Source organism: Mytilus galloprovincialis, chromosome 13 (genome assembly GCF_965363235.1).
Source record: "Mytilus galloprovincialis chromosome 13, xbMytGall1.hap1.1, whole genome shotgun sequence".
In the NCBI taxonomy this organism is placed as follows: domain Eukaryota; kingdom Metazoa; phylum Mollusca; class Bivalvia; order Mytilida; family Mytilidae; genus Mytilus; species Mytilus galloprovincialis.
Window position 1 is genome coordinate 42099331 of NC_134850.1, and position 14542 is coordinate 42113872.

At 33.2% G+C, this 14542-nt stretch overlaps 1 protein-coding gene across 1 annotated transcript in view; it reads left to right on the plus strand.

Annotated features, from left to right (window-relative positions):
- The window catches only part of LOC143057544 (uncharacterized), a 194004-nt gene that overhangs the window by 111899 nt on the left and 67563 nt on the right, over positions 1–14542 (plus strand). The window contains exons 88-98 of the mRNA XM_076230855.1: positions 1635–1798; positions 2438–2605; positions 3094–3349; positions 4804–4967; positions 5191–5367; positions 5811–6063; positions 6935–7098; positions 7531–7704; positions 10526–10778; positions 11726–11895; positions 12328–12504. Coding sequence (XP_076086970.1) covers positions 1635–1798; positions 2438–2605; positions 3094–3349; positions 4804–4967; positions 5191–5367; positions 5811–6063; positions 6935–7098; positions 7531–7704; positions 10526–10778; positions 11726–11895; positions 12328–12504 — 2120 coding nt within the window. The remainder of the gene's footprint in view (positions 1–1634; positions 1799–2437; positions 2606–3093; positions 3350–4803; positions 4968–5190; positions 5368–5810; positions 6064–6934; positions 7099–7530; positions 7705–10525; positions 10779–11725; positions 11896–12327; positions 12505–14542) is intronic.

The following is a 14542-nucleotide window of genomic DNA, read 5'->3' on the forward strand; positions in this document are numbered from 1 at the left end:
CTTTGACTCACGAATGAACTATTGCTGGTCTTCGTCTGATATTGCAATTTAATGGTCGAGCCCTTTAAATCGAATTATGCATGTGGTTTATAAAAAAAGATATTTGATCTGTCATTCATTTTATTTGCTTAACAGAGCTGTTAAGAATTTAAGTTGAAAATTAAATACTCCATATCTCAGGAAAGATCAGTATGCATGATGTATCAGATTAAAGGTGTAGTTATGTTAAAAATAGCATTATATGTGATCTTAACCTTGTCAATTTTAAAGAACATCAGTTACTGGCCTTTGAATGAAGGTTAAAGAATTATTAATTTTTTTGTGATTTTAAAATGGAATTTCACTTATTTTGAATATTCTATTTGAAAGTTGGATTGTTTTGTTTTGATATTATCTTTGTTTGGCATCAAATGTATAAAAATACTAGGTTTTTTTGACAAATGTCATGTCATGTTATACTTGACACTTGAAAAATATAGAATATAGAGTGGTATTTAAACAGCTCAGGTCTGTTTATTATGTATCTGGTCCGGAAAAACAGAATGATGTCATAGTCATCCAAAATATGCATGAAATAATTTACACCAGTAAATAAGAAAGCAACAATCATTTCATGTTCAAACAACTCATTAACCTTATAAAATTCAGTTAAAAGATTATAAAAAAAATCATACCATCAAAAATGTTAAAGTTTGTAAATTTTCCCTCAAATTAATTCTTGATATGCATGAAATAATTGACACTAGCAAAATATAGGCAGTAAGCAAGCAACAATCAATCATGCTCATCCATTATCATTTAACCCTATAAATTTCTGTTAAAAATTTGACCAGAATTTTTTGTAGCATAACATGAGATTTTGAAATGCTTTTAATATCTAAAACTTCTTATAATTACACAAACATTCCATTTTAGGAATATGTCTTTGTAATCTCAACATTATAAATAAAAGTTTGGGAATTGTACAGTGACAGTAGCTTACTTCCATCTTAATCGATCTCTAGTGGACATTTGTCTCAATTTAAATCATACAATATATCCGTAATATGCTCCCTGAAAAGAATTAATTCCAAACACATGGTTATCACTTTCTCCTTCCATGTGTCCAAAACAAATAGGTTCTAGATAATAAATTTCTTTTGATAGGTTTTAAACTTACACTGATGAAAATATAGAAAATGCGAAAAGGCATGTTGACTTGTACAGATTGATGATTATGGGAAGGGGAAGGAATAAGCTTTATAATTTTGGGGTTTACTGGAAAGAAGTCAATGTCAATTTTGTGGTTGCTTGATTTTGTGGTTTTAACCAATTTTGAACACAATCTGTATTTGTCGGTTCATTCAATTGTTGCTTAAAGTTTTTGATAAGTTAGTTTACCATAAAGTTGTGGTCACATTTACTTGAAGTATGCAGGTTTGTATTGTAGTGAATATTTAACTTCACATGCCAAATTTGGTCCCAATTTCATTCAAAGTTAGCATGTAAATGAGTATAACAAATGCATGGTGCCCTCTGGCATTATATGTTATTTTAATATGATATAGGCAACATTTGGAATAAAATTTTCCAACTATATGAATTAATTCCATAGCAGACGATTTTAATGAATCAGGTTTCTTATATTTTGTCAGTTTTGTTCTCCATGACTTGTATGCTGAGCCTGCATTCCTGATTTCTATGAAACTGAGTTTATGTTGGGAAGCTAACCAGCCATGTGGAACTGTTTACAATATCTTTGATAAAGTCAGACTTCCAAAGAAAGTGTGCGATTGGGACAAGAAGTTCCTTCAAAATGGTAAATATTCAGAAAAATGTTTAGAAAAGAAAATTATAAGGGATTGCTGTATATATAAATAAAGAGGTACAGGCTAACATTAGTGTCCTAATTGCTTATGAGACAACCATCCACAATCATTGAACAATGAAGAATGCTATAAAAAAATGTCTGGTAACCTTATATCCTTTAGATGTTGTTTGGAAAGAATGTTTGGTAATTACAGGTTATATGCTTTTGTGAAATATTTGACTCAATTGAAAAATTGAATCTTTTTTTCCTTAAACAGTTTGATAGAAAATTTAAAGAAATAATTTGGTACAAAGTTTGAGTAGGCCTATTGTTAAAACTTATATAATGTACTCTTGAACATTTTATTTTAGTATATAGACATATTTTTTTTCAATAACTGTGAATTAATTTATTTTTGTTGGTACCAATTTTCATGGGTTGAGGTAAATTTACATTTTCATGGATATTTAATTTTGTTTTTTTGCCAAGTCTGTAAATTTTTTTAGAACATTTTCAATTCCTTAGACATTAGAATTCTTAGAACCAAGGTAACCAAAAAAATTTACAAAAATTGAAATCCAATGAAAAATAATGAATCCACAGTCACTTTAAAAAAGAATTGTACAAACTGTTATGTATCCTTTTCAGACTTTTCCCTGAATCAGTATAAAACTGACAATAGTATTTCTACCTTGGATGAGCATCATGTGTCAGATATTCTACGCTTGACTGGTATTTCACAGTACATGAAGAGGACCCCATGTAGTAGGACTGCAGCTCCTTACACTGGGACTGATGCAAACAACTGGAAAAATGGTGAGTGAAAGTATTAGTCTGGAATAAATGAAGTAAACTGCACGGTATGTTAAGTTGTTGTTGTTGCAAATATGAAATTAAAAGACATTGTTGAAATGGGAAAATAATATCACAAAAAGAAAATATTATATTTTATGCAATCAATCTGCCATAAACCCAAATTTTCCATATGATTAAGAGGGCCTCAGTGGCTGAGTAGTCCTAGTAGTTACTACTGCTTATTACTTGCCAGTCAACACTGAGGTTGTGAGTTCCAAAACCCAGATTGTGCAGGTGCACTTGACTCCAGTCTTAGTTGACTAGGATTGTCAGTTTGTCTATTGAAGGTCTGTGGTTTTCTCTGGGCACTCTGACTTCCTCCATCAAAATAAACTGGCTGTCATGAAATAGTCTAAAAGAGGTGCTTAAAAGGGGCATTAAAACAACAAAATCAAATCAAATTAAATCCATATGATTAAAATCATTCAGACTTGATATGTATATTTTAGATTGTGTTGATCCTGTCGGTTCTTTATTAAATTTGGGTAGTGATACCACATGTCACCTTGACTCATCGTGTACAGCTGTGGATTGTTGTGTGGATTCTTCAAGCCTTGGGCTGACCTTCAACGGCTATGTTAGACTGGATCCATGTAACTACAAAATATATATAGGACTGGAGGGTATTGACTTGGATTATACTCTAATAGATTTTAATTTTGGTACAGTGCAACACTATGCTATGAATGAAGTTCTTAATCTAGAGTAAGTATTGTAAATAAAAGTCAGCAAATAAATTTTTGTTTTTAATCTGCAAATATGGGAGCAATTTTTGATAAATCATTCTCATTAATTAAATGATATGTTTCATTAAAATTTGACATTAATGAATCATGGTTTTTATACTGTAAATTCAAAAATTATTGGGAGGTATTTATTATTGCAAAAAATCGACAGAGTTGTAAACGCAATAATTTAAACTCGCATTTTGAAATATTTCATATGAATTAAAAAAGATTTTTCTAAAAATCGTAAAAATTAAAATCGCATTATAGTTTAAAATGACAAAATCGCAATAATAAATGCACGCAATAATTTCTGAATTTACAATATATAAATTATTTTTGAAGTGAGGAATTATATTTCTTTTTTGTTTTGTTTGAGGAAAGTTCAAATCAATACTTAGTAGAATTTAGGGGATATTTATAAAAATGAAAATTTCTTTGGTCTTTTGTCATATGGTTTTGTCTCGTATATATTTGTCTTGTGTACATCAAGACCATATCCTATTCAAGAACTGCCAAGGTGTAGTGGTAAGTGCATCAGACTATTGACACAAAGGTTCCTGGTTTTGATCCCTGTTCTGGGGAGAAAATTTCAGGGACTGAATTCAGCTCTCCCTTGATACCATTTGCGAGTATGGTCTTGAGAAACAATGATTGTCTTTCAGAAGGGGAGGATAAATGACTGACCCGTGTTAAGAGAGAGCTATATCTCTTGCATGTTAGATTGTAGATTTTGAAAAAGAGCAGGCTAATGCCGCCACAAGACAGCACTCACACCTACAAAGTAGAATCTTTATTTTCTAAAACTAGGTTCAACAATGATTATTGATAAAGGAAAAAAACTCAAATTCACAATATTGCCTTTCATTTGCTACATACAATACAATGTTTTATTTTAAGTTCAAATTGCAGAATGAAAACAACCGTCAGTTCTCACAATCGCTTTCATTATTTCTAATTTCAGTTAAGTGAAAGATGATCTAACAGCAGATAAAGTATATGTTGTTTCTTTGAATATATCAATATGTCTAGAATCAGGAGGGGTGTATGAAGTGTTGACCAATGAAAGTAACCTTTACCTCAGTGCTCACAAGTGCTTTGATTTTTATCTTATTTCAGTTTTGTGATATATGATCTAACAGCAGATAAAGTATGTGTTGTTTCTATGAATATATCTGTATGTCTGAATCAGGAGGGGCGTGGGAAATGTTTACCAATGATAGCAATCTCTACCCTCAGTGCTCACAAGTGCTTTGATTATTTTTATTTTCAGTTTTGTGGTAGATGATCTTACAGCAGATAAAGTATATATTGTTTCTATGAATATATCAGTATGTCTAGAATCAAGAGGGGGCGGGGCATGTGAAGTGTTTACTAATGAAAGCAATCACTACCTTCAGTGCTCACAAGTTCTTTGATTTTTTCTAATTTCAGTTTTGTGGTAGATGATCTAACAGCAGATAATGTATATGTTGTTTCTATAAATATATCAGTATGTCTAGAATCAGGAGGGGCGTGTGAAGTGTTTGCCAATGTATTCCAGGATCACAGGTTACCAAAAGCAGAATGTGATTATGATTCACAGTTTGTCATTCCTGGTATGTAAATCAGATCAACTTTCATGGCAAAAAATATGCTCTATCTTTAGATTTGCCCAAAACTATTACATGTAACTTAATGCTGAAAACATGTTCACATTTAGCATAAAAAAGTAAATTGCATACATATTTTTCATAGACTTCTTCAGGTATTACACAAAAATATTGACACATTTTGGCAGACTTTTCAACTGATGCAATAAAAAATTAATTGCTTTTTCAGGGTTTAGTCTGAGTGAATACTTAGACGAGAAAAGTGTATCTACTAATACTATACCCCTGGATATCCATACTATTGCCCAATTACTGCATGATACAGCTCTCGCACCGTACATGATGGATGATGCTTGTGACCAAACTGTCATACCATATTTTCCCAATGATAAAGGATGGAATAGAGGTTAGAGTATAATCTATAGTTATATATCACATGATTGTCATGTGACCAAACTGTTATACCGTACTATGCCAAGGATAAAGGATAAAATTAATCATATAATATATATTGTTATAAAATCATAAAGATGATCGATGTAACATAAAAAAAATTAATGTGGCTGTTTGATCAGACTATATGATGCCAGATTTTTATCAAACTTGTATCATAGGTTTATATCAGCAATGTCAGAGACAATTTTGAAAATCAGTGCTGATGAACTGGTTTTAAAAAAGTAATGCTCCTTGAAATTATTAGTTTTAAGGCAAATTGCATTTAAGACTCATGCAAGATGAAGAAAAAAAAACGATATGTTACCTATATATTTTGATTGATCAGCTCCACCTCAAGCATTGATTGTATTAGATACCATAAAGAAATAAATTTCTGTTTTTTCCCGTCTTCAGCTTGTGAAGAATTTGTAGAATTACCAGTGTTGCAATCTGGTACCATCTGTCATTTGTACAGCTCTTGTACTGGTGTCACCTGTTGTAGCAGCTTCCCAAGGATCAATAGGAATGTTAACACACAGTTGAGACTGGATCCATGTAACAGTAAAATGGTCATTGGCATAGAGAAGTTTGAAATTACCATCAGCTTGTTTGGATATACATATGGTGAAGTCAAAAAAGTCAAATTGCATGGAGTAATTGGTCTTGAGTAAGTACATATAATACATGAGAAATATAGTTTAGAGTAGTTTTTTTTAGCTAGATTGCTTTTTCAATATTCCAGTAATTCATAAGCTTTCATAGTCAATGTGCTATAAGTAGCATCTTGGTTGTATAGGAACAGATCACACAAATGTCAATAGATGGAACTTTTAAAGATAAAAGCCATATCGAGAATCCTGTATCGGAAAAATGAGAGAATATGTAGAAGATATATCTCTGTTCAGATACAATGGAAACTAGGTTCTTCTTCAGATTTTGTATCAGGAAAAAGCATTTTAAGTTTCTTCCAATTAAAGAATACAAGCGAAAATAATTGTCCTATCCCCCAGGTACCTATGAAAATTATGTGTAATTTAAAAAAAAGTCTTAAATTGAAGTCTTGTCAATGAGTTAAAAGTTTGTCCTATGACAAAATATCCAGATGCCTTTATTTTTCTTTACCTCCAAAAATTACCAAAACGGAATAATCATATAGAAGGATAGCAAATGCGACTATGCATGATACCTATAGGACACAGAGGCATGATGGTTAATTTATTGTGGAAGGAACAGAAGGAACACACAAAATCAGGTCTTCTCATTTAATAGTATAGATATCATTGATTAAATTCAGTGGTGGATCCAGGGGGGGGGGGGTGTTCCGGGGGTTGGAACCCCCCTTTTTTTTGGCCGATCAATGCATTTGAATGGGAGCATATAGTTGGAACCCCCCCTTTACTCTGGGTTGGGAACCCCCCCCTTTATAAAATGGCTGGATCCGCGCCTGAAATTATTTAGCATCTTAAAGCTTGGCCTAAACAAATCATAGGGAAAAAGTTCACTGGATAAAGGTTTCAAAACTTTGTTTTTGGTTTCAGATTCAAGATTGAAAACCTTGAGGAAGAAAGAAAGTTTATAGTTGACCTTGAGATGAGTATTTGTATGGAGACAAATGGAACGTGTGAAATAACTATTCCTGTCTTGATAAGTACAGCCCTACCAAAGGCACCATGTGATTGGAAGAATGATTATGTTCAAGCAGGTTAGTGGAAATGAGAATGATTTTGCATAGACATTAAATAGTAAATGTGGACATGATACTTGCCTTTAGAATACTCTTATTAAGACATATAAAGTCAAAGATTTGATAACAGAATATAATAAAATGTTTTAGAACATTTGAAAATCAAAAGGGCATAAACAATAATAGACAGTAAATTAATTATTTGACTACTCAACCCAAGGAAAATGATTAAGAAGTTCCACTCACATGTATTTACAATCTCCAAAAAGTGAGATCAAAAGTTTTTTTAATGTTGACTTATAATAAAAAGGATTCTTTGTAATACAGTAATTTAAGAAAAAATGAGAAAGTATGGCCATTTCCAAGAGAAAACCTTAATTGTATATACCCAATACTTGTTGTTTGAAAGTTGCAATCTCCTGTCAATGAATGAATCTATTATTGTTTTAGATTTTTCATTCCTTGGTTTCCTGAATGAGAAAGGTATAGATGTCAATGATAATCTTGATGCCAATCAACTGTCTGCCCTCATAGAGAGGTTAGCCATTGGAGATTTCTTGATGGACACACAATGTAGTAGTGCTGTGTCTCCTTACAGTGGACATTCAAATGGATGGACTAATTGTAAGTTGTTGTGTGAATATTTACATTTAAGAAATGTTTCTAGAATGTTATATTGGCATTTATATTATTTTTTTCCTGCTATATTCCATATGTTATTTTTTGATAATATATAATTGTGTCTGTTATTATCAATATTTTGATTTAGCTTTCTGTAATTCTAACAAAGAATTCTGCCAAAACCTGTGCTAATGAATGTCTTTTAACCAGCAATAGTTAGAGCAAATTTGGGCAAAATTTAATGAAATATATTTCAAATTATCTCTGAATTTCAGAATCAAATGTTGAAACTTAACCTTTGATAATACAACATTGCAGTTTATGTTTGAAATATATCCTTTTTTTAGCTCACCTGGCCCGAAGGGCAAAGTGAGCTTTTCTCACCACTTGGCGTCCGTCGTGCGTCGTCGTCGTCCGTCGTCCGTCGTCGTCGTCGTTAACAATTTACATTTTGAACTTCTTCTAGAGAACCACTGAATGGAATGGAACCAAACATGGCATGAATGTTCCTTATGAGGTGCTGACCAAGTGTTGTTACTTTGTAGCCGATCCATCATCCAAGATGGCCGCCAGCGGGGGACTTAGTTTAACATAGGACCCTATGGGAAATGCATACAAATGACTTCTTTTAGAGAACCACTGAATGGAATGAAACCAAACATGGCATGAATGTTCCTTATGAGGTACTGACCAAGTGTTGTTACTTTGTTGCCGATCCATGATCCAAGATGGCTGCTAGCCGGGGACTTAGTTTAACATAGGACCCTATGGGAAATGCATACAAATGACTTCTTTTAGAGAACCACTGAATTGAATGAAACCAAACATAGCATGAATGTTCCTTATGAGGTGCTGACCAAGTGTTGTTACTTTGTTGCCGATCCATCATCCAAGATGGCCGCCAGCCGGGAACTTAGTTTAACATAGGACCCTATGGGAAATGCATACAAATGACTTCTTTTAGAGAACCACTGAATGGAATAAAACCAAACATAGCATGAATGTTCCTTATGGGGTGCTGACCAAGTGTTGTTACTTTGTAGCCGATCCATCATCCAAGATGGCCGCAAGCTGGGGACTTAGTTTAACATAGGACCCTATGGGAAATGCATACAAATGACTTCTTCTAGAGAACCACTAAATGGAATGAAACCAAACATAGCATGAATGTTCCTTATGGAGTGCTGACCAAGTGTTGTTACTTTGTAGCCGATCCATCATCCAAGATGGCCGCCAGCGTGGGACTTAGTTTAACATAGGACCCTATGGGAAATGCATACAAATGACTTCTTCTAGAGAACCACTAAATGGAATGAAACCAAACATAGCATGAATGTTCCTTATGGAGTGCTGACCAAGTGTTGTTACTTTGTAGCCAATCCATCATCCAAGATGGCCGCCAGCGGGGGACTTAGTTTAACATAGGACCCTATGGGAAATGCATACAAATGACTTCTTTTAGAGAACCACTGAATGGAATGAAATCAAACATGGCATGAATGTTCCTAATGTGGTGCTGACCAAGTGTTGTTACTTTGTAGCCGATCCATTATCCAAGATGGACGCCAGCGGGGGACTTAGTTTAACATAGGACCCTATGGGAAATGCATACAAATGACTTCTTTTAGAGAACAACTGAATGGAATGAAACCAAACATTGCATGAATGTTCCTTATGCCGTGCTGACCATGTGTTGTTACTTTGTAGCCCATCCATCATCCAAGATGGCCGCCAGCATGGGACTTAGTTTAACATAGGACCCTATGGGAAATGCATACAAATGACTTCTTTTAGAGAACCACTGAATGGAATGAAATCAAACATGGCATGAATGTTCCTTATGTGGTGCTGACCAAGTGTTGTTACTTTGTAGCCGATCCATTATCCAAGATGGCCGCCAGCAGGGACTTAGTTTAACATAGGACCCTATTGGAAATGCATACAAATGACTTCTTTTAGAGAACCACTGAATGGAATAAAACTAAACATTGCATGAATGTTCCTTATGAGGTGCTGACCAAGTGTTGTTACTTTGTAGCAGATCCATCATCCAAGATGGCCACCAGCAGGGGACTTAGTTTAACATAGGACCCTATGGGAAATGCATACAAATGACTTCTTTTAGAGAACCACTGAATGGAATAAAACCAAACATGGCATGAATGTTCCTTATGAGGTGCTGACCAAGTGTTGTTACTTTGTAGCCGATCCGCCATCCAAGATGGCCGCCAGTGGGGGACTTTTGAATGAAATTAAACATGTTCCTTTCCTTATCAATGAGGTTGTGTTGTCACTTTTAGCCAAATTTTATATTTTTTCATATGATTTCAAAAACCCAAGTAGAATCAGGTGAGCGATACAGGCTCTTGAGAGCCTCTAGTTATGGGTTGTGCATCCAAAAATGACAATAATTTTAGTATGTAAAACAGAAAAATTATGCAAAATCTTGACTATTTATTTGACTTGTACATTCTTAGAAATAATATATTGCACAACTGTTTGCCAAAAAAATTAATTTAAGCAATATATTTGCTTATCTATTTCACTGGCGACCAAGTCTGAAGATCTCACTTATGATGTCACTGTCAAATTGTGTCATCACGATTTAATTAATATATATATTGTCTGAATGCTTTCTTCTAATGCTGAAGAATTGTGATTAGTAGTTTTGTCATAAAAAAGGCCAAATAAACCCAGTGTTGTGCTTAGAAAAAATAGCCCCTTACAAAAATTTCACTTTACAGTTTAACACAAAATTATCATATATGATATATTCATAACCGTAAACATTTCAGAGGGTAATTTTGTCTTTTTATATTGACAGCATGTGGGCAGTCTATGGCAACTCTTCCCACTATATCAGGTGCTGTATGCAATGTTGGCAGTAATTGTACAACTGTCTATTGTTGTTTGCCAGACACCAGAATCGTCACAAGTTTTGAGACATTTGTGAAGTTTGACCCATGTCTGTTCAAACTAAGTGTTGGAATAGACAAACTAACATTCAGTACACTCTTATTTGATTATGAATGGGGTCAGCTGACTGAAGTTTGGTTGTTTGGATATGTTAGAATGGAGTAAGTATGGTATATCATTTATAATAAAACTGCTGGACACATGCACAATCACATCTAACAGTGTTTACATCATAATTGAAGGCACATGATTGCAAATAAATTTGAATTATTGTCTTGCAAGACAATGATATATCACCAATAATTTGGGGCTTATTTAGACACATCTGATCAAAACTGACTGCTATAAACTAATGTCAATTCAATGTTTGATTTTTGTAATTAAAAAAAAAAAGTTTTGACTTATTCTCACAAAATTAAAGCTATCACTTTTTTGTCATGCATGCAATATGAGTTCAATGATAATATTAGTTCCATATGGAAGAAATATTAGGGAATATTATTTCCTTTGTAAATGCATTACAATATATATTCATAAGGGAATAATGGGTAAAGAATATTTGTTCCAATAGGGTCAGATATTATAGCAATGTTGAAAACAAAGTTTCTAGAGGAACATCTGTTTGAAGAATACATTTGAGAATGGAAACAGAGAATATGTCAAAGAGACAATAACCTAATACAGAAGAGCAGAAATCAACCCAAGACACCAATGGGTATTAAAACCAGCAAGAAAATCCTGTACTCAGAGGCGTGCTTAAGCTGGCTCCTGAACAAAGATGTGTACTAGTCCAGTAAATATAGACGTCACACTAAAAATAAATCAAAATTATAAATCATACAAGGCTAACAAAGGCCAGAGGGGACAGGCACAAAAATGGGGTTGGGTTAAACATGTTTAATTAGATCTCAACCCTACTCAATGTAAAATTAACAAACACACTGCAATATGCATAGAGAAACTTGGAACATATTTAAGTTGACAGCTTCAACCAAAAAAAATCATTTTCCATAAATAAGAAGAGCTAGTTATTGCTAAAAACATACTGTATCTTTAAACTCATATCATAAACATTCACCTTATTAAATTAAAAATTATTTTTAAACAGGTTTACCGTGAGGGACTTAGAGATAGAGGGTGATTATTTGATTGACATGAAACTTCAGATTTGTCGTGAGTCAGATACAGAAACGACACCATGTGGTGTTGATATCGTTATCTTTGACAAATACAGACTTCCAAAATTGTCATGTGACTGGAACTCAGGACTAGATACAGGTAAATATTATAGAGTATTTTGTTGAAACATAAATTTGATGACTGTTCATAAAAGAATGGTAAGGGCATGTGGCAATTGTGACAAATTCACAGAAGCTAGACACACTGTTTCTAATGAGAAGATTGTCCTGAATATGTATATCAATTTGCCTCTAGAAATTAGGCATCCATCCATCATCATCTACTGAAAAGAACTGACAACTCTTCAGACAATGCCATTTTTCATTGACTTTGATATTTAAATCAGATTTCCTCCTAAAAATGCAGATCAGAGACCTATATTGTTTCATTATAATAGATTATACCTTTGTTTGAAATTTTAAAATCATCATTAATCAACTAACTTCTGAAATTATGTTGTGTAGTCTATTGGAAATAGCCATCAAGATATGATCGAGACCAAATGTGACATATTTCAATTTCTTTTCTTAGGATTCCAAGGATTGGCAGCATGGCTGACAGACAACAGTGTGACTAAGACAGAACCTCTGAGGGGATCAGAAACATCCAAGTTAATGTCAGACTCTGGCATCGCATCTTATCTATATGAACCGTCATGTGATCAACAGGGTAGTATGTACTCTGGAAATGTGGGAGGTGTTAAGAATGGTAAGGTTTTGTATTAGTTCTGTGGTATAGTTTGAGATCCGTCAAATGAACTCCTGAGTTTTAGGTGTTTAAATAACATATTTATTGACAGGTTTTTCCGATGGAGGCATTGTACATATTTGAAAATGAAATGAGTCATGTTTTTATTTTATGCTTACTCTAGCATAGATAATCAACTACTGTCCAAGTTAATCAAATTCTATTTTTCAAACACATGTGGTCCAAGGACACAGTTATCGTCCTTTGGTTTTCGTTGTCTACGAATATAGTCCCTAGTGTAAACAGTGTATAACTTGCATGTCTTATTTGATACACTTTCCCAATTTATTTCTTGATATTAAATGCATGAAATATCAAGTAGGGGGATGTAATTACATGTAAAAAAAAAATTGGGTGCTGAATCTTTATGTTAAGAAGTAAATTGGTCCAGTTCTAAAAGGTCAAATTTTAGCACGTCTGAAGCTGTCAAACTGAATTTTACACCCCCTTAACACAGAATTGTCAATATTTTGAGTTAGAGCTGGTAGAAGTTTCTATAATTTTGATATTATTTGTCTCACTGGTAGTACACTACACTGTAAAAATCTTTTTGAGAAAGAGCAGGTGTGATTTTTTTAATTTGAATTTATTGTCTAAAAGAAATGCACTACGAAATAACTGTGTTCTCGGGCCTAAGAGATGGATTCCTGAAATCTAGATTCTGTACTTTGGCAACTTTCCTGAATGATTTGCTGGTTTCAGTTTGTCAAACTCAATCAAAGTAAAGGATTTACATCTTTGGTTTACAGAAATTCTGTTAAAATGTGCCATTTTGGCATTCTACGGCTATAATAAGCATTTTAAAGCAGTTTACATTTTATGGCTAAGAGGCATGCTGACTTTCTATCTGACAGCTTTTTTGTGCCTGATATTTGTGTTTCTATGATTAAATCAAATTTAATTAACCATTTGTGAACTCTGGATATAGAGAAAAGTAGATTATCACAGAAAAAAAGTGCAGATATTTGTATTCACGGCCATGGTTAAACGGCCTAATAGATGTATGTAAAATGTGAAGAGCTTTGTACATCAAATCTGTAGTCCATCACAAATATTTCACTAAATCTGTAAAAAAAGCACTTTATTATACTCAGTACACCTTACTCCTTTCATAGGCTACCATTTTTTTTCTCTGTATGATAGTAAGTGGTCCAACTTTATGCCTATTAAGGCTAAAACTAAATGCAAGTTTTCCATTGAAAAGTGAAAAAACTGGCCATCAGACCATATTGTTTCTAAAAAAATTAAATGCAAGAGTCCTTTTGCAATTAGACTTCTTGTATCATAACGCCTTAGCATAGAAATGAGCAAAAAGTTACACATTTTCATTTCTAATAGCTTCTGTGTGCATTTTTATATGTCAATATGGGCTACCGCCTAAATCGACTCTAAATAATTCTCAGTACTACATGGCCCAAGACCATTTTATACTCATGTGGTATGCTTTTTGACACTTTTCTATACATTTAAAGTACATTTTATATATATGAAAGAATAAATTAGGCATAAAAAACTTCAAAATCTTCAAATTGGCTGAGAAAAATGCATATTTATATTAGGCGTCCCTAAATTGGAAAATCTCTATTTTCAGGCATAGGCTTATATAAATTTAACTTTGGAATAATTACAATACATCTGATAAATAAAAGAGTGTTCAGATGCTTTTAATACTTAATATTTGATATTCAAGAGCATTTAAAAAGCAAATTTTTGCAAAATTTAAAATTTTAAGGCCAAAATCTTGACAGTTGAAGATATTTGATTTACACGTCAAAAATAAACATTCAAATGTCTATATTAGAATGACCCTAGTGTCTCTAATATATGTCATATGGCCATGAAACTTGGCAACCTATCTCACAATTGCCTAAGCTTAGGTTATGCAAAGTTTTATAAAGATTGGTCAAGTCTTTCTGTCCTATTAGGTCCAAGGACACAGTTATCGTCCTTTGGTTTTCGTTGTCTACGAATATAGTCCCTAGTGTAAACAGTGTATAAC